Below are 20,659 nucleotides of genomic sequence, written 5' to 3'. Positions count from 1 at the left end.
TATCTATTGGTGCTCATACTGACTATTTTAATTGCTCTTCACCCTTAGACTAAACAACCAAGGACTGCAAATACAATGAAGACACTAAGACAACTGAAGATACTTTAGACTTTCAAAATGGAAGAAAATACAGAGAAACAGAGCTACTTTTTACATATTTCAATGAATACACAACAGTTTGATTTCTTCCATAAGAGACGAAGCCTAGAAACACCTAGATTTGGTAAACGTGTTTCTCTGTAATCATGGAGACAGTGAGGCCTAATGATTAAGAGGCCAAGCCTTAAAGTTCAAATTCCAGTTCTACCACCCAACAGCTATATGTCTTTATGCCAGCCAATTACCCTCTTTGAGCTTTAAGTCTCCTTACCTATCAAACCAGGTAATGGTACTCACCTTTGCAGACTAGCAGTAAAGTGATGATAATGTATATAATCAACCTAGAATTTCATCTGAAAAATATCAAGCATTATTATTCACTTCATTTATAAATTTACTTCCTTTCTTTTCTGTTCAATACACTTCCCTCTCACTACAGCCCTCATAGGAAAAGCCCTTAACTGCAGGGTTCAAATGGGTATAAACCAAGAATACTCTTAGATCAATGTCTCAAATTGAACACCATGACATCACAAAACTAAAAAACTAAAAAAGGAGCACTTCTAAAACAGGTATTCTCTCCTGGAAACACTGTTTCTCCAACCAAAAACATTAAAGAAATTTAAGAGGAACAGAATATATGTTTCCAGTTATAATTTACCTAAATCACAGGCTTAGCAAAATTTTGTAAAAACCTAAATGATTCCAAGTAGTAAAAGCCCCAGTGATAAAGAGGTGTTATTAAAAAAAAAAAAAAAATACACAAGGCAAACTGAGAAGTAATTAGAGCAGAAAACATTAGGGAGGCCCTAAATCTCATAATTTGGCCATTTAAAATGTCAATAAGCCTGTTTCCTCTGCAAAATACTGGTGATGACTATAAGCAAATGTCAGTTGGCCTACTTTTGGAAGGTTGCTGGTGTCTTGGCTGAACAGACTTTGTGTGTGTGTGTGTGTGTGTGTGTGTGTGTGTGTGTGTGTTTACAGGATTTACTTAACATTAGAACTTTACAGCAAAAAAAAAAAAAATTATAATAAACCCTTCTGGAGAAGTTAATCAAAATCCCTGAATTCACACAGCTGAAAAATCAAACAGCTCTTCTCTGAATGTGATAAAAACCACATTTACATCATTTGAAAAGGATGAAACTGGTAGTTGTACCTTATGAAAAATAATGAAAACTCGACACCTAGAAGCATGTGAAAATTTACAAAAATAAGCAAATGAAAAAAAGTTTAACAACTCTAAAATTATTCTGCTCATGTTTGTTTCTAGAAAAATAATTCTAACCATTCATATCATAAAAAAACAGCAACAACTGGTATTCTTGACTGCATGGGTGGGCTGTTTATAATGTTATAAGCTTCAGAAACTACTTGGCATTTACACTCCAGTAGGAAAAAATGGGTTGGATCTTAGGGGTTTTTCTTAAACCTTTTTTTTTTATTTTATTTTATTATGTTATGTTAATCACCATACATCATTAGTTTTTGATGTAGTATTTCATAATTCATTATTTGCATATAATACCTAGTGCTCCATGCAGTACATGCCCTGTTTAATACCCATCACCAGGCTTACTTTGAGATATTAAATTGTAAATTCCTTATTTAACAGGATGATAAATAATAGTACCTTTCTAGCAATAAGTAATAATAGAAATAATCTAGAAGAAATAAGCCAAGCTGGCTACCATTGTGGATGAGTAACAGAAATTAGGCTTGGAGACATTTAGGAAACTTTATCTCCAGAGTCCTATTCTAGGACTAAGATCCTAGCTTATAAGAATTAGTTCTAAGACATTCTTATATGAAGAAAATTCAGGTACTCAGTGCACTGGACTCCTAAGGATAATGAATAAGATTGAATCTGCATTTCTAAGAAATCTGATTCAAGTCTGAGACCAAAATGATCATCTTTCTCCATAACCAATAAGGAAACAGCATGAGTATAAGGCTAATAAAACTCCTAAATGAGTTACAAGCTCTATTAGAGTTAAAAACAGCGTTATTCATTTGGTCACTGATAAATGATAAAAATACTTTATACAAAAGCAGAATTCTGGTTTCTCTTCTGTCAAATACAGAATAAATTCATTTTGGGTCACTACTCATATTGCATATAATCAAGCAAGGCACTGCATAGGATGAGGTGATTAGTAAATTACTGTTCCCGTGATTCCAAAGAAATACACTGTAGTATGGGAAAGACCATAAAAAAGGAGAAATTTCCAAAAAAAAAAAAAACTATGAAAATCAGAGGTTGGCAAGGAAAAATCAAGAAAATATAAAAAGAAAACAAATAACAAAAAATTAAATTCAACTTTAAAGGACAGTCATGATTTAGACATGGCTATAAAATATGCAAAGATTTTCTTTGCATGAAACTAAAGACATATAACATAAAATCTGATAGATTTCACCAAATAACATGACAAATAGCAAGCTATACATGAAGTATATAGGATACATATCCATAACAATGTATCACACTAATAATAATAAATAGTTCAATCAATAAGAGCAAAGAGTACAAACAAGCATGGTATTAATTAGAATAAACAGCAAAAACATGAATATTTTCCATTCTTCCTAGCACTCAAAAGACCAAAAATTACAAATGAAGAGGATTTTCCTCCATCAGATATGCAAAGACTAAAAAGATTCATAATAGCCAGTAGAGGACAGACTTGGAGAAAAAAGGAATTTTCATGTATAAATGTTAGTATACCCTGAGAAGCAACTTTACAACATTATCAAAATTTTACATGTATATATTCTTTGACCCAGTAATTCCCTGCTAAGAGTTACCTTAAGAAAATAATTCCTTATTTTTTTTAAATATACACATATAGAAGTATGTAACAATATAACTTGTTACAAGGAAAAGTTAAAATTAATATAAATGTTTATACAAAGGAATGACACACACACCCAAGAGCCAATACACGCAGCACATGTAAAGAACATGAATCAGGTCCTGGACATAATACAAGTTAATTTCATGCATGTTAAGGGGAAAAGACAGGAAATGTATACTCTAAGCTGTGAATACATGCTCAGTATCTGGAGGAAGGAAGAAAAGGAAGGAAAGAAGTAACCTAGGTTTATCTGTGATAACAAAGAACCAAGTGAATTTTCACTTTCTACTTTTAGTATTCCTTAAATTTTTATAATAAATATTTAACTGGTTAGAATTATATGATCTTTATTTTATATGATCTTTATTTTAAGAAATTAAAAACATATTAAAGTGAACGTGTTTTCTGATCCCACTCCTTGGAAATAACCATTATTAGCACAAAGTTTATAATCATATAAAATTTCAACTTGCACATTAACACATACATATATTTTATTTCACATGTGAGGTATTGAGATACTAAAAACCACAATGGCTACTGAGAGTAATGAATATGAAGAATTTGCTTTACTTGAAATAAGTTCTAGAAAGATTTGAAGGATAATAAAATTTTTATCTGATATAAGAATACTAATTGATTCTGCGTGGAGCACTGGGTGTTATGCACAAACAATGAATCATGGAACACTACATCAAAAACTAATGATGTAATGTATGGTGATTAACATAACAATAAAAAATTTTTTAAAAAGAATACTAATTGGTCATAGTTTTCTGAAGCACTGTCTAAAAAATTCTGAAAAGGTATAGGTTCATTAAGAAAGTAATCAATTATTGATAGTGACCATGAAGAAGTAGGAAACCATAAACTATGCTGATACAAGTAAATGCCCATTTATACTATATTTAATGATGATCTTCTGTGGAATAAGATGCTATCCAAATCCTTCAGATTTTCACTTTTAATTAAAGGACAGACCTTCCACAGAAATACCTAGAGAAAGGGAACTTGCTTTTCTTCCAGGTCATAATTTTCAAAAGATTACACCATTTAGCAAATTTCAACAAATATTTATTAATACCTTGTAACAAGTACTTGGTGAGGCACTAAAGATATGAAGACAGACTACAAACCTAGCAAGAGGTATGGGGCCCTCAGCTGGCTCAGTCGGTGGAGCATGCGACTCTTGATCTCAGGGTTGTGAGTTTGAGTCCCACATTGAGTGTAGTGATTACTTAAAAATAATAAAATCTTTAAAAAAAAAAATCTAGCAAGAGGTAAATGAGCAACAAAAAAAGAAAGAAAGAAAGAAAAAAGTCAGTAAGTCCTGGGGCACCTGGGTGGTGGAGTTGATTCAGCATCTGACTCTTGGTTTCAGCTTGCCTGGGTCATGATCTCAGGGTCATGAGATCGAGCCCCCACACTGAGCCCCAAGTCAGCTTCATGCTCTGTGTAGAGTTTGCTTGGGATTCTCTCTCCCTCTCCCTCTGCCCCTTCTCCCTGCACACACACACTCTCTCTCTCTCTTTCTCTCTGCCCCTCTAAAATAAATAAATAAATCTTTAAAAAAAGAAAACAGTAAGTACTGTAAGAGCGTATACTATTAACATTGAATATGGAGCAAAAAGGGTTAGAAGGACATGAAAATTCTAGAAAAGGAAATAGCAATGAAATGACCTTAAAGAGGATGGATCATTTGAGGAAATGAAAGTTCAGTAGAACTATCACAGAGGAGTACTATTAGGGTAAGGAAGGGGAAGATGGGGGAACACTGGTTAAGGATGACTGAAAATGATGCTGGAAAAACACAGTGAGGGGATCAGTTCACAAAAGATCTAATGCACCTGGTATGCAACAGCTATACTAAATTTACTTATTAATTTTAACAGTTTATAGATTCTTTTGTATTTTCCATATACACAAATTATCAATGAATAAAGACAAGTTTACATCTTTCATTCTAATATTTACACCTTTTATTTATTTTTCTTGCCTTATTGTAATGGCTAGGACCTACAGTGAAAGATAAATAGAAGTTATGGTAGAAGCCATCCCAAATCAACAGGAAAGTAATATATCACTATTGAGTATGATGTTAACTGTAGATTTTTTTATAATCTTTATTATACTGAGAATGTTTCTTTTTATCTTAATTTGCTGAAAGTTTTTTAAGATTTTATTTATTTAGAGAGAGAGCGAGCGAGGAGGGGGAGAGGTAGAGGGAGAGAGAGAATCTCAAGCAGACTCTGTGCTGAACAAGGAGCCTAATGCGGAGCTCAATCTCACGACCCTAGATCACGACCTGAGCTGAAATCAAGAGTCAGACAACCGACTGAGCTACCCAAGCACCCTGCCGAAAGTTTTTTTAATCATAAATGACTACCGAATTTTATCAAAGGTTTTTTTCCACTTCTAATAAGATGATCATATGGATTTTCTTTGTTCTATTAATATGAATTACACTGATTGATTTTCAAATGTTAACCAGCCTTGTATTTCTGAAATATCCCTTACTTGGTCATGATACATAATTCTTTTTATATATCAATGCATTCTATTTGGTAGTATTCATATGTAAATTACACCAAGAAAGAAAAAAAAAGAGAGAGGGAAAGGGAGAGGAAGAGGGGAACAGGCTGAGAGAGAGAGCGAGGTGTTGGGTATGAGAAGGTAAGATTAAGAAAAACGCGATAATAGAAAGAATTATTCAATAGTTAGTAATCCACATTGAGACAATCTCCCAAAAAGAACATGAAAGAAATTATTTTTTTTAATTAATCATTAATCAGTCTGGGGGGGTCTAAGAGCCAAATAATATAAGTACCAAAAAAAGAGAACAAAGAAAACTTAAAAGAAATCATCAAAAAATTAAGAAATTTTCTCAAAACTACACGACTTGCAGGGGCACCTGGGTGGCTCAGTCATTAAGCATCTGCCTTTGGCTCAGGTCATGATCCCAGGGTCCTGGGATCGAGCCCCACATCGGGCTCCCTGCTCCACGGGAAGCCTGCTTCTCCCTCTCCCACTCCCCCTACTTGTGTTCCCTCTCTCGCTGTCTCTCTCTCTCTCTCTGTCAAATAAATAAATAAATAAAATCTTTAAAAAAAAAAAAAAACTACACAGCTTGCATTCTCACATTGAAGGGGCCCAGGACAATGTATGAACTAATAAACAACAATGTAAAGTTTCAGAACACTAGGAACAAAGACCAACATTCTACTAACTCCCAGAGAGGAAAAACAAGCCATAGAACAAAGAAAAAGGTATCAAAATGGCTTCAGACTCTTCAATCATAACACTAGATCAATGCCTTCAAAATTCTCAAATAACATCATTTACAAACAAGTATTTGTTACCCAGCCAAATTACCAAACAAGAATTAAGAAAGAATAAAGATGTCTTCAGACAAACAAAATTTACCACACATCCTTTTTCAGAAAGCTACTAAAAGACTTACTCCATCAAAATGATCACACAAAGCAAACTGGGCAAAAGAGAGAGATGGGGTGTTCTATTTTCCATTACAAATTTTATGTGATCAGCCACATGTAGGACTTCAGTAAAAACAAATCTTAAAAATTAATCAGATACAACAAAAGTGACATATATGTAACTTTTGAATAAAAGAACATTTAGCTATGTGAAATTATATTTCAAATCTAATTTTTAGAAGTATAGTAGAGAGAAATCTTTTTTAATTAGACAAAATAAATATACTCAAATTCTACTAGTAATATTAACTTTTATAGCTTTATACTCTCTCATGAAGTATTTCTGCCCAAAGTAGAAGTTGAGAAAAGTTGAACATTAATAAATGGCATAAACAAAAGAGCTTCATAAATGAACTGAAGGGAGAAAAATCGGCCTGTGAATTACATACAAAAGAAACAAAGACATAGCAAAGTCTTTTAATAATAAAGTTGTTCTTGAGTCCAACCACCCAAAGAGAAAGCTGGCTATTCCATAAACCTTCTGGAAAAAGATGTTTCACAATCTTCCTCCTTAAAGGATTTCACCAAAACTCAAATGCAACAAAAAACAGAGCAAGAGAGAGAGAGAGAGCAGAGACAGCTGGACTCTGGATATACCATATAGTCCAATAACAAGGAGAAAAGTCTCTACATGACTGCAGGATGTTATTGCCTTGTTACCTTCACCTTTCCATTTCAATTAAGCAGACTTAACTACTAAAATAATCCCTGACATTACTTATGCATATGGTTGGTGCATAATGCACATGGTAGTAAGTTTTAACAAACAGCATTCTTACCAGTTTAGAGAATTAACTGCTCAATGAAGTATTATAAGGAAGATTACCCAACTTCTGGAAAAACTTTAAAATACAATAGAATTAAAATATTTTAATATCCTTTTTAAAAGATTTTAAAGTATGCAAACAAGATTTAATTGACTGTGTTTTTATTGCTCGTGCAAAAAAACATTACTGAGTGAACACAGGCAAGTTAATGAGAAAACACAACAGAAAGCTCAGATCATTAAAGAGCCAGGAGTTATTCAGGGACCCAAAGAGCAGGTTTAATTTAAACATGTATTTGATTTTTTTTAAATAAAAACAAAACATACGTAATATTTAAATACAACATTAAGCATTAAGAAGTATTCATTTTTAAAGCAGAGATCGAAGGTCAAAAGCCCGATACTGTACTTCTGACATCACTGGAAATGCAGACAGCAGACTCCTCTACGAGCGAGATAATGGTGAAAACCAAGCTCTCCAAGGCGAAGAGCAAAGACATGAGAACAAGAGAGACTTGGGGAATACCCACAGAAGAAAGCTAAGCCAGAAACGTAACAAAAGCAGCACAGTCAGCAAGGAAGGGATCTGGGAAGAGTAATGCCAAGCAAACCAAGAGAGAAGAAGGCTTCAAGAAAGAGCCAGCAAAGTCAGAGGCTAAATCGAGATCAAAGAGGATGAAGATAAATCAAAACCACAGTAGAATGTGAATGGCCATATTGAATTGGTTAAGATTACCTATTTCCATCTCAACTGACAGAACAAGAGTTTATCTTGTGGGGAGGAAGGCAAGGGCATGGACACTTGGAGGAAAATAGACTTTAGTTAGCATTCTTGCTGTCGGTAGTCCAGAACCAATAAAAGAGAAACTCCTGAATGATTTGTTTCTTAAGGGCTACACTCACCAAGCTGTGGAGCAGGCAAGATTCTAGCCGCTCGAATGGGGCCATGTCGGACAGAAAAGAGCTCCTGTGCTTCCCCACTGATCTGCATGAGAAGACAAAAAATTTCAGTAAATGAAAACGCAGGTCAGAACATGATCATAAGAAAATAAAATCTCCTAAATTTTGTCACAATTTTTCGTCTGAAATACAAGATATGCACACACGCACACAGACACACACATTTATGATTGTTCATACACATGAAGTAATATTCATGTTTAAATTACCACAAATATTTTGAGAAAATGGTAAGAGCACACACTTGATATAAATAGGAAAATGAATGATCTGTTCTTAAAATCTACAATTCTTATCTTTAATAAACTACTATAAGTCTGCTCAGTTCTGCATGATTGCCTTTCATTTTAGAGCAAAGCAACTATGATTTTTTAAATTAGTATGAAGTTTTCCATGTAAGAAAAAGGTAAATATTCTTAGTATTCTGAAAAGCAGAACTTAAATGTGGTACTAACTTTTGTAAATGTGTTGTAAATGAGAAAAAGCAAAACATATTGCAAAAAACACTGCAGTAAATGTGAATAACCTGTGTACCCTGTCAGGGTCCTGCAACTACCTACCTGTTAACCACCTTGAATAATCATTTAACATCTATAAACCTATATTTTTTTACCTTTTAAAATATATTTTGAGTGAAAATTGTATTTATTTAAGGTGTATGACATGATGATTTAACATACATACATGATAAAATGATCACTGCAGCCATCTCCTCAGTTACCTTGTTTGTATGATGAGAGCACCAGTTTTCCAGTATTCAATACAGTGTTATTAACTATAGCCATCACGCATGAACATCAGCTCCCTAGACCTACTCATCCTACATAACTGCAACTCTGTACCCTGTGACCAACATCTCCCCACTCCTTCCCCCACCTCCCCTCAGCCTGTATTCTTTTGCATTTATAAACTGAAAAGGTAAAGGAGCTAAAGACCTCAAAGATACTTGTAATTTCGATATTCTTTTTTTTTAAGATTTTATTTATTTATTTGACAGAAAGAGACACAGCGAGAGAGGGAACACAAGCAGGGGGAGTGGGAGAGGGAGAAGCAGGCTTCCTGCCGAGCAGGGAGCCCAATGTGGGGCTCGATCCCAGGTCCTGGAGATCATGACCTGAGCTGAAGGCAGCCACTTAAGTGACTGAGCCACCCAGACACCCCAATTTCAATATTCTATGAATTACAAAAGTAATATGTAAGCATCTTTAAATGTCATCATTTTTATTATACAACCAGATCAAACACCGCGTGAATGTTCATTTTGAGTCATATCAGATTTATTCCTCACATATAAAGAGTACCGTAGTCTATTAGTCCAAAGGTAAAAGGCATATGACAATATATGTGTTGAGCGTGAAAACAATTGCTTTTCAAAACTAGTGGCTCAAGGAAACACTCTGCTGCTACCTTTAGTTTTGAGCAGATTAAATTAGAATTAGTTAAGAAAGGCTTTCCAGACTGCTTTAAGTGGTAATGTAGTTCAAAATACATTTTCCTAATTCTCAAGTTTTTGACGGAATATGTAATATCAGACAGGGAAAATGGCAAAAAAGATAAAACTAGTTCTAAATACCCAAGAACTGACAACAGATATAGAGGAAACATGCTGATGGCAGTTTTTTAATAGGCCTGCCAAACAAGCAGTTTAGAATATCAACAATACAAGATAAATGGCTTCTAAAGCTTTCAATATTAAACTGTGTATTTGCAGAGCTGTCTTTAAGATTAACTGCTTGTTCAGATCTTCAGCTTTTCTTCAATCCATACTTAAGAGCTGCAAATCACAAATATTTTGTTTCTTATAAATGTTAAATTATGATGATACCTAAAGATACATCATAGTCATTTGGCTTATAAAAATTATTACAACTCATTCACGGGCCACAGTGGCAAATCCTTCTGGAACACTTGGGATGCAGAAGATCTGAGGAATGCTAGGCTCTTCACACTAACTGTGCAACAACAGCACCACCTATCACCGATTAAACATACCAAAGCCATACACTCAGGACAGCCAAAGATAAGAACTGAGCTCTCTATAAATTCCTTTGTGAACATTAATTTTCCACATGGAAAACATGGCCATTAGATACTGTAGCTCTTAAGTCTATAGTTTACTATTAGAGAACAGAATTTAAAATCTAGAAAAAGTCCTAAAAGGTCACTTTGTTCAACCTCCCACCCAGTACAGGAATCATACATTCTCTGAAATCTAAAAATCATGATCTCTTTGATCTTACGCACACTTGCACTGAAAGGTATATCGCTAATGTAATCCAATTATATTATGGAGTTATTATTGGCTATCTCCATGAAAATGAAGATATAAGAATGGATAAATGATATTCTTCTTCAATATACATACTATTTCTATTAACAAGGAAATAAAAAATAAATTATAAAACAACACCGTAGAACTTGCACTGAAATTGTAATTCAGAGCAACGAAAAACACTTCTCACTATAACAGATATAAGTTCATACCTATAACATCATAGTATTCTGACACAAAGTCTGCTCTGTACTATTATTGCCATATGCCACAGGTCTAGCACTTAGCTTTTGGTTCTATAAAATAAAGTTAAATAATTAAAGTTAAAAAAAGTCTAATGCTTAATTCAGCTATGTACTAAATTACACTAAATAATAAAGAATAAGGCAAACTTGTCTTGGCATTCTCACAATATGATAAACGCTTGTTAACACTGGATTTAATGTACAAGAGCTTACTCTGACATCGAAAAACATTTTGAAATCAGAACACACCATGCTCCTCAGCGTAACAGCTTTCAAAACAGACCTAAATGCTCTATTCTATTCCTAGCTTCTACTCTATTTTTTAATTTAATCCTATTTTTAATTTTATTTTATATTATTATGTTACGTTAGTCACCATACAATACATCATTAGTTCTACTCTAAATCCCTCTTCAAATGTACAGCAACAGGTAAGAAAGAACATGAGGAATGATTACAAAATGCATCCTGCGTTGGTTACCCATCATTTATTACCTCTAAGTTAAATCCCAGAATCTTTCATTACAACACAAGGGAAGGGAGGGATAAAGAAACATCCTGTCGCCATAGATATTTGTGAGTATGTTAAAAAGATTGTTAGAAGCCTAATTCTAAAGTACCATAAGTGAGTCACAAATGTCAAACTTCCGAGAGGAGCGAACTCTCCAAACTGTGCGTGCAACTGCTACATTGGAATACTATTTCAGAATAAAAGTGCCAACAAAGTATATACAGATAAAGACATGATGTGTGCACATTTTAGAAAGAACACAAGATGGATAAGTCCTTACAGGCTCGGCTTTAGCTGCCGCTTTCAATTGCCTCTAATAATTTTATACAGTATGTTCACTGGTAATTCTGCTCTCAAATAAATGAGTGTCAAAACTGATTAACTTTTTTAAAGGCTTTCACGGTGATTTTTACATCTCTTAAAAAAGAGCTCATTGAAAATGACCAAAAAAAATCTCAGAGATGAGGATTTTATATATCCTGACATGAATTACCAGGAGCTGTAAGTTCATTTTTAGACCAACAATAATAATAAATACAAGGGCAGAACTACAAGGAAGGAGTGTACCAAGCAATGTTCCAACTTCCTGGCAACGGTGGTAACTTGGGGAGAGGAGCAAACAGGGAGGAAACCTCTCCAAGAGTTCCTCATGGGTCTCTGCCTTTGTTCTTACTGGCATTTTAATTTCTGATGACAGACTTTTGTTGTTTGGAGCATAAACCGGACGTACCAGTTTGGAGGCACAATAAGGAGAACAAAGAATGATTTGTTCACACTGTAGGAAAAAAATCTTTTCCAACCATAGAAAATAGCTTTCGCATGGTGAAAATATGCAAATTACATACCAAACCAAAAAAGTAGGGGGGGAGTACAAGTTTAGAATCTCACAACTCAATCTACGGCAAAAGGAAATTATAACAGCCGAGACAATAATACACACAGAGAAAGGGCTATAAATGTTGTGGGAGAGCTTTTTAACTACTGTTAAGAGAATTCTAAAAGCAAATGAAGGTCATCTAGCCCTCAGAACCAAACTTGTCTCTGAAATAAGCGATGACTTTTCAAAGGTATCTGACTACAAAAGAGAAAAGTCAATCAAATATCAACAATAATAATAATGCTCTATAATGACTCAGAATCAAGACAAGAGTACATATTTACACCCCCAACTCCCCTTTTAGATACTGGCCAAATTGAAGAACTGTGTCTGCAGTTGATTCTTTTTAGCAAACTTTGTTGAAAATAACAGACAAAGAAATAACACATAAATCATATATATATGTGCAGCTTAATGAATTTTCCATGTTAATATACCTCTGTTACCAGCAGAGAAACAGAACATGATAGACACTCAGAAGGTCCCTCCACACTCCTTCCGAGTCACAAACCCAACTCAAGAATGACCATAACCACTAACACATTACATGTAAGTTTTACTTGTTCAATTTTATGCAAATAGAATCACACGGTATGCACTCTTTCGTGAATGGCTTCTTGTGCACATTATATGTATATGAAATTCATTGGTATTGTTGCATATGATTGTATGTTTTTCTTTTTTTATTGTATTTTTTTTAATTCCTGTTGCTATACAGATTTCCATTGCATGAAAAATACTACAACTTATCCATTTTACTGTTGGTGGACTTCTGGGTTGGTTCTAGTTTTTGACTCTTAAGATGTCAGGAGAAATTGCAAAAAAACTTTCAAGTGAGAAAAGAATTACTCTATGTCCTTTCAATGGATTACCAAGTGTGTCTAGTGGACCCTTTGGGGTTATCTGATTCTATAGACATCTGCACCTTTGTTTTGACTGGGTTATTTTGCAATACTGTAAGAATTGAAAATAGAATAGAATTGAAAAAGAATAGAAAACCAATAGTAATGCTACTGCCTCTTGTCCACAGAAATGCAAATGAATTTTGTCTGGAAGAGATACAACTCAATTGCATTCTATAAAAGAGATGATTCTAGGCAGTACATTTTAGTTTCAATAGTATATTAACCAAGTTTGCATCTCATAACAAGTTCATTTCAGTATTCCCCTAATTGCCTGAATCGGTTCTTAAGATTCTCCTTTGATGCAGCTGTAACAACTTGCCAAATAATACCTCATTTATTAATGTGTTAAATAAAATCGATGACATGTGTCCATTTTACAGTTGTTTGAGAGCCATGATTTTACCATTTTTAATATAACATTGTAAAGAACACTGCTACGAATATTCTTGCACATTTCGTTTAGCGAACACACATATGTATTTCTTCTGGGTATATGTCTACTAGTACAATTGCTCCTATGTTAGGCATATGTGCACATTTTGTAGATTTCAACAAAATAGTTTTCTACAGTGATTGTACAAATTTACACTTCCACCAGCAACGTGAAAGAGTTCTACCTGCTCCAAATCCTCACCAACTGTTTGTATCAGCCATTCTGGTGGGTGTTCAATGGGACCGTCACTGTGGTTTTAATTTGCATTTTCTTCACGACTGAGGAGATTTATCGAATGTCTTTTCATTTGCTTACTGGAATTCAGTAGTTATACTATTCCATGAATGACGGTTAAAGTCTCCTGCCCACTACAGTTGCCTAATGCTAAGGGATTATGGATTTAAATCTATTATGCACAGTGAATGAAATGCAGATCAGTCTCCTCTGAAAAGCAATGCTGCCTCAAACTATATAAACAGTCTTTATTATAGTGGCCCTCCATCAAGGCAAATGATGTAAGATTTTTGTGCTGAAGGACCTTCGATTTCCAGATGTATATATGATAAACAGTTCAGAATATGAATGAGATTCAAGAACTCATTTCAAGAAAAAGGTAGAACTTTTTGTACCTAATCGAATTCATATCTTAATTCCAAATCCAGTAATGAGCAACCTTTCCCCCAAACTAAGGTATGATGGTTTAGTTATAGCAAAATGATATCCATCTCTTGAAGTGGAAAATATTGATTTGTAAAAATTCATACAAACATTCAAAGCAGATTCAGTCCCTGTTTAAGATAGAAAACATACAAAAATTACTATATCTTTCCCTATAACTCAAGTCAGCTCAAACAAAAGATAATGATTAGTAGTATTTTTCTTGATAAATACTGAAACAAGTTTTCACCTTTAAAATAAAAAAATTAAAAAGAGGTATTAATTTGCCTATTTTTTTCAAAATGGCTACAGCATATATAGCAGATGATTTCCAGGCCAGAAATACGAATCGAAAACCAAGACACCAGACATGAAAGACAACAGAAGAAAAAGTATTCCCTGTGTTTACCTCATGCATATCCTGACTTTCAATCAAAAATATCTTTCACGTCAGAGTGCTCCAGACTAGTAATGGCTCTGTTTCCACCTAGGAAGTCTGAGGGAGGAAAAGCAGCCAACAGGGGGGACCCTGGAAGTTTTATTCTTTTCCCAAAATCATGGCCTATGGCAACAATGCCAAGTACATAACAATAAGCCAGGATCATCAGTGACAAATATCACACATTAACAACATCAAATATTCCAAAAGTTTATTTTAGTAGAAAATAACTTATGAACTATACAAATTTGCTAACTCTGAGTCTGGCTTTAAAATAAGGGGTGACGATACATCTACCTAACAAGGCAACTGTGATGACTAAATTGTGTATTTAAAAGATGCAACATAAAACATAGTTAAATCAAGAAGATGCCTGTTGAATGAATGGATGAATAAATGACAGGGTCTGTATCAGTCTCATTATTCAATCTTGATGGTATTCAGCATAAACTGGACTTACCCCCACTGTTCTCAAAGCGTGTTATTAACATGTCGTGTCTGGAAATGTGTTATAATACCGTATCATAAAAACACATTTGCTACAACTCATACTTAAGCCCACCGGTATATTACTTCCTATGTTTTACAGCTCTCAGTAAAAGGACTCTTACCAAGGTGGGAAGGAGCACATCATCTGTGCTGCAGTTTTTATCACACTAGTCTTCACACTTCTACTCAAGATCAAGGCAGTCTCCACCATCTCTGGCAAATATCCCACACTCATTCCAACCTTTACGTGTTTATATGATGTTTTTACCTGCGACAGGTTTTCTTACCACCTGTGATGTAAAAACAGCCCATTTAAATATGCAAATGTAGGGCTAGCAATCTTTCTAATTGTTCCACATGCACTAACCAGACAGACATAACTGAAATGAAGTTCCTTAAAAAAGAGCATCATTTCACTAGTTTTAAACTTAAAAGCTACCACCAAATAAAAAAAAATTTTTAACTAGGGAAAAAATGCAAACTATAGACTTAAGTTATTAATAATTTATCAATATTGGCTCATTAGTTTTAACAAAGGTACCTTACTAAGGCAAGATGTTAACAGGGACAAATGGGGTGGTGAGGGGATATAGGAATTCTCTGTACCTTCTACTTAATTTTTATGTAAATGTATAAAAAATAGTCTATTAATTTTTATTTATAGAGATATGGATAGAGATATGGAAAAATGTGGAAATTCCACAAATAAAGTTTAACCTTCCCTGATAACCCCCCAAAAAATAAGGATAAAAGGTAGAAATACAGAGTGAGAATGAAAAAGTGATGAGGTCTAACACTAAGGAATTCAGTTCTTAAAGCAACAACAGGAACTCACTTAGCCAATTTAAATGTACAAGTGTACAGTTACCACTTCACTAATTGTTACATATGTGCTAATCATACAGACCACACAACTGAACTGATGATGAAATTCTTTAAAAAGAAGATTGCTTCATGAGTGTTTTTTTAACTTAAAAAGTCAAAATAATTTTTTTTTAATTAGGGAAGAAAGGTAAAAATATAAAGGGAGATAGGGAAAGAAGTGAGAAGTATCATCTTATACTGAGGTATTCAGCTAAGAAGCAACAAAAGACCGCACCAGCTACATGAGTAACTATTACAACTTCAAAGCAATCTCCAGTAAGAGCTGATAGTCTCTCTCCAGAATCACCCTGTGAGTCAATTTGATGATATATTTTCATTTTAGATCTGAGGACACAAAGAACAATATTCCCCCAAAATGACCAGACAAGACAGGCATGAGATCTCCTATTAATATACTGTATTCAAAACCATTTTTAAACTCAGGCCCTTTTTTCACTAACAAGTCATTGCCAGGGCGTTATTTTCTGTGTCACAGCTCTTTCCAACAATTTCAAAAAGTTTAGATAGCGCAGTTTAAAGAAAGTATTCCTAATAGTAAAAAAAAGTCATTCTTTTGAAAGCTCCTAACATTAGGAGGAAGACAGGGACAGGGTTTTTGTTTTATTTTTGCCTAACTAACCACAAATGATTCAGTTAATGTCAGAGTGTCAGTATCTCCGTAACCTACTCTGTATGCCATCAAGAAAAAAATGCAAACCACAAAAACCACCTAAAACACATATTTTTGAGGACTAACAACTTATAGAGCAGATATTTGCTAACCACATAAAGCAGACAGCAACCGAGTCTGTATTTTGGTCTTGACACTAAATTCAAAATACAAAACTGGAGGCAAGAAGGAAGTGAGTTTCAAGAACAATATGAAAACCACAGAACACAAATAATGAATGGAACTTGTAATCATATTTTCATACTTCGAAATTTTCGCACACACGGAGAGGAGTATTTTTAGGGCGACTTTCACCTTTCTCCTTCAGCCTGATTTTTGAAAGGAAGATCAAAGGAAGGCCAGTTAAACTCACACGTTCCTTTGGTTACGCAACACAGATTTAGACATTACACTTCAAAACCCCAGCCACTACTTCGGCACCACCAGTCCAAATACCATTCCGAGCTTTGAAGCAGCCCTAATGGTATCTTCCATTTGCAAGTAACACTTCGGTAGTCAAAAAGATCTTACTCAGGGTAGATGTTAATGTAAAACCACTCAGACTACACAGACGCACAAGCCTGGAGGCAGACTGGAAGGTGTTCAGAAGTCAATGTAACACCATGACAGAGAGTGTCAGCCTAGCAGCCGTCATAAACACTTCACCATCACTCACCCACAGATTGGATTCCCTTTGACTTGTTATTTTATTTTGTGCGGAATACATGTCCAATTGGAAAGAGAGAAAACAGTGCTACAGATAAGCCGATTTGGGTTTACAGCCTTTTTCCACTTCTAAAAGGCTGAGTTTGTCATATTTTATTGGCCTTGTAAACCTATCCTGATATAATCTGTGGACTGAGGATAGTTTTGCAATGGATATCTAGCCAAAGAGAAACATTATATTAAATAGAAGCCTAAGGTTTTTTGTCTGTAAAACAGATATCATACGAACTTGTAAGATTGACAAGATGATAAAAAAACCGACTGACAACACCAATGGTAGCAGGAAGTAGAGCAACGAGAACTCTCAGATATTGTAGATGGAAGCATATAATGATACAACCTCTCTGAAAAACTGTCAGCAATTTCTTGGGTTTTTTTTTTTAAAGATTTTATTTTTTATTTATTTGACACACAGAGAGAGAGAGCACAAGCAGGGGGAGCAGCAGGTAGAGGGAGAGAGAGAAGCAGGCTCCTCAGTGAGCAGGGAGCCCGACATGGGGCTCAATCCCAGGACCCTGGGATCATGACCTGAGCCAAAGGCAGACACTTAACTGACTGAGCCACCCAGGCGCCCCTACTACTGACCTTCTGACGATACGTCAGAAGGATGATCATCTGGTTCTGGACCACAGTTGACTGTGGGTAACTGAAATCGTGGGACGTTAAACCACAGATGAAGGGGGACTACTGATGTGGAATGTTGAGAGTGGAGAGGTTGTGAGTTTGTAGGGGTTAAATATGAGCTTTAATTTTTTTATCTATAAAATGAGAATAACACTAAAAAGTAAATTGAGGGGTGTGTGGCTGGCTCAGTCAGTGGAGCGTGCAACTCTTGATCTCAGGGTTGTGAGTTCAAGCCCACACTGGGTGTAGACATTACTTAAAAGTAAAAAAAACTTTAAAAAAAATCATAAAATTGACAGGATAAGAGAGAATAATAGGTAAAGTGCCTAAAAGAATGTGTGTGGTATATTCACATTATCCCCATTATAGATGCTATTATTTATATTAACATTATGAAACTTCATTAGGCAGCACAAGTGTCCAAACTCCCCCAGGCATGTCATCACTACTCAGTGCTCTATAGCACGCTATTCATTCCTCCACTGTAACACTGATCTCACAGGCCAGGGTTTCTCAACCTCAGCCCTACTGACATTTTGGAAGGGACAATTCTTTATTGTGGGAAGTTGTCCTGGATATTGTAGGAAGCTTAGCACCATCTCTGGCTTTTACCCACCAGAGACCAGTAGCAACTCCCAATCGTGACAATAAAAAATTTCTGCAAAAATGGCCAAATGCCTCCTTGGGGGCAAAAGTACTCCCATTTGGAAAGCACTGACACAGACTGCAATTAAGTAGTGAGATCTCACATAAGCAGACTATGATCTCCTCAAGGCTTAGGTCTTAGTTGTATTTGTATCCTCTTATACTTGTCATAGGCCCTAAAGTTTCAATGTGGTTGAATGGAAAAATTATGGTGCTATTAATTAATAAAAATAGAGATTTTAGGAAGAAGAGATAGATTAGGAATGGAATAGGTTGTGAGCAAAAAGCAAATGATTATGAAATTTAATTTTGGTCTTTCTGAAGTAGAGGAAACTATTCAGCAAAAGACTGAAATCTTGAAACACATTTACTAAACATATATATATACATATGTGTACATATACACATACAAATATAAATGAACGCATACAAATAACCAACTCACTGCCAGACAGTGTACTTGGCACCAGATATATAAAGACCATTAAGATATGACCACAGTGCAGGGAGCCTGAGTGACTCAGTTGGTTAAGCAACTGACTCTTGGTTTCAGCTCAGGTCATGATCTCAGGGCCATGACACTGAGCCCCACATTGGGCTCTGTGCTTAGTGCAGAGTCTGCTTGAGATCTCTCTCTCCCTCTCCCTCCGCCCCTCCCCCGTCTTATGCACCTCTCTTTCTCTCTCTAAAAATAAATAAATCTTAAAAAAAAAAAAACAAAACACATGACCACAGTTGTAGAGAGGCTTACAAACAATTCTCCCAACTGCAGGACACCTGGGTGGCTCAGTCCGTTAAGCGTCTGCCTTTGGCTCAGGTCATGATCCCGGGGTCCTGGGATCAAGTCCTACATGGGGGGGAGGGGGTCCTTGCTCAGCGGGGACCCTGCTTCTCCCTCTGCCTGCTGCTCTCCCTGCTTGTGCTCTCGCTCGCTCGCTCTGACCAATAAATAAATAAAATCTTTAAAAATAAATAATTAATTTAAAAGAAAGAAAGAATTCTTCCAACTGCTAATACAAAATCAAGATTCCCAGAAAATACTAGAACTCATAAGCTAAATATATATATATACACACACACACATATACACAGTAAATCCCTGATATTCTTAACTACACACAACTTTTCCCCTTAAATTATATATATCTAAGCCAGTGGTTTCAACCAGAATTTTCTCTATAGAGTTGTGGTTCTCAACCTGAAGAGGTTCTAGAAGGGGAGGGCATTTTTAATTGTCACAGTTATAGGAGTTGCTTTGGGCATCTAGCAGAGGCAACAGATGTAGCTACATATCCTGCAATGTACAAGGAGAGCCCCCCATAACAAAGAATCATCTGGTCTAAAATGTCAATAATGGCAAGATTGAGTCACAAACATATATATTTTATATTTGCATGTTTTCATGCCTTATAATTTTAGATAATTTCCTATTTAAAATAATGTTAACCCTCTAAAACAATCTTTTTTTTATTTTTGTTATCACTTCTGATTAGTTCCCATCAAGCTGACCAATACTTTTTAAATCAGGAAAGTATACATAAAGAAAAAGGACAGAAAGCAAAGGCATAGAATATGAGAACTATATGATCAATGTACACTCTTTCTCTAGTTGTCAATAACCCCCAGACCAGATTTAAAGAATATTAATATATGGCCAATTCAAAAAAATCTGGGACTCAGTTTCAAGATTACTCATTGTTTCTACAGATGAAAATCTGATTGGGCTCATATCCTATAAGTCCACTTAGATGTAGTTCAAAACAGGCAAAACTATCATAATTTATGGTGTTAAAAATCTACGTAGTAGGTCAATTATATCTATATAAAACTGGAAAAGACAAACTAAAATATTTTTAAAAATCAACGTAATTGTCTATTTCCTGGTTTTGACACTACACTATAGTTTATATAAGATTCCACCTTTGGGGGAAGCTGGGTGAAGGGTATACAGGATTCTAAATAATATTCTGCAACTTCCCATGAGTCTATAATTATTTCAAAATAAAAAGATTTTACAAATCAATTCAAAAATAGGTAAAAAATAAACAAAAGAGAGGGCAAAAATTACCCACACATATATGGTATTACTGCAATTAAGAGGGGAAAGTATGTTCTTTTCAGG

At 34.9% G+C, this 20,659-nt stretch overlaps 1 protein-coding gene across 1 annotated transcript in view; it reads right to left on the bottom strand.

The window, feature by feature from the left end:
* The window catches only part of BCAS3 (BCAS3 microtubule associated cell migration factor), a 598,955-nt gene that overhangs the window by 540,291 nt on the left and 38,005 nt on the right, over positions 1-20,659 (bottom strand). Inside the window, 1 exon segment of the mRNA XM_027625284.2 lies at positions 8,124-8,205. Coding sequence (XP_027481085.2) covers positions 8,124-8,205 — 82 coding nt within the window.

This window comes from Zalophus californianus, chromosome 16 (assembly GCF_009762305.2).
Source record: "Zalophus californianus isolate mZalCal1 chromosome 16, mZalCal1.pri.v2, whole genome shotgun sequence".
NCBI classification, from domain to species: Eukaryota; Metazoa; Chordata; class Mammalia; order Carnivora; family Otariidae; genus Zalophus; species Zalophus californianus.
The sequence above is the reverse complement of the archived record's forward strand: the minus strand, read 5'-3'. Positions and strand labels throughout refer to the sequence as shown.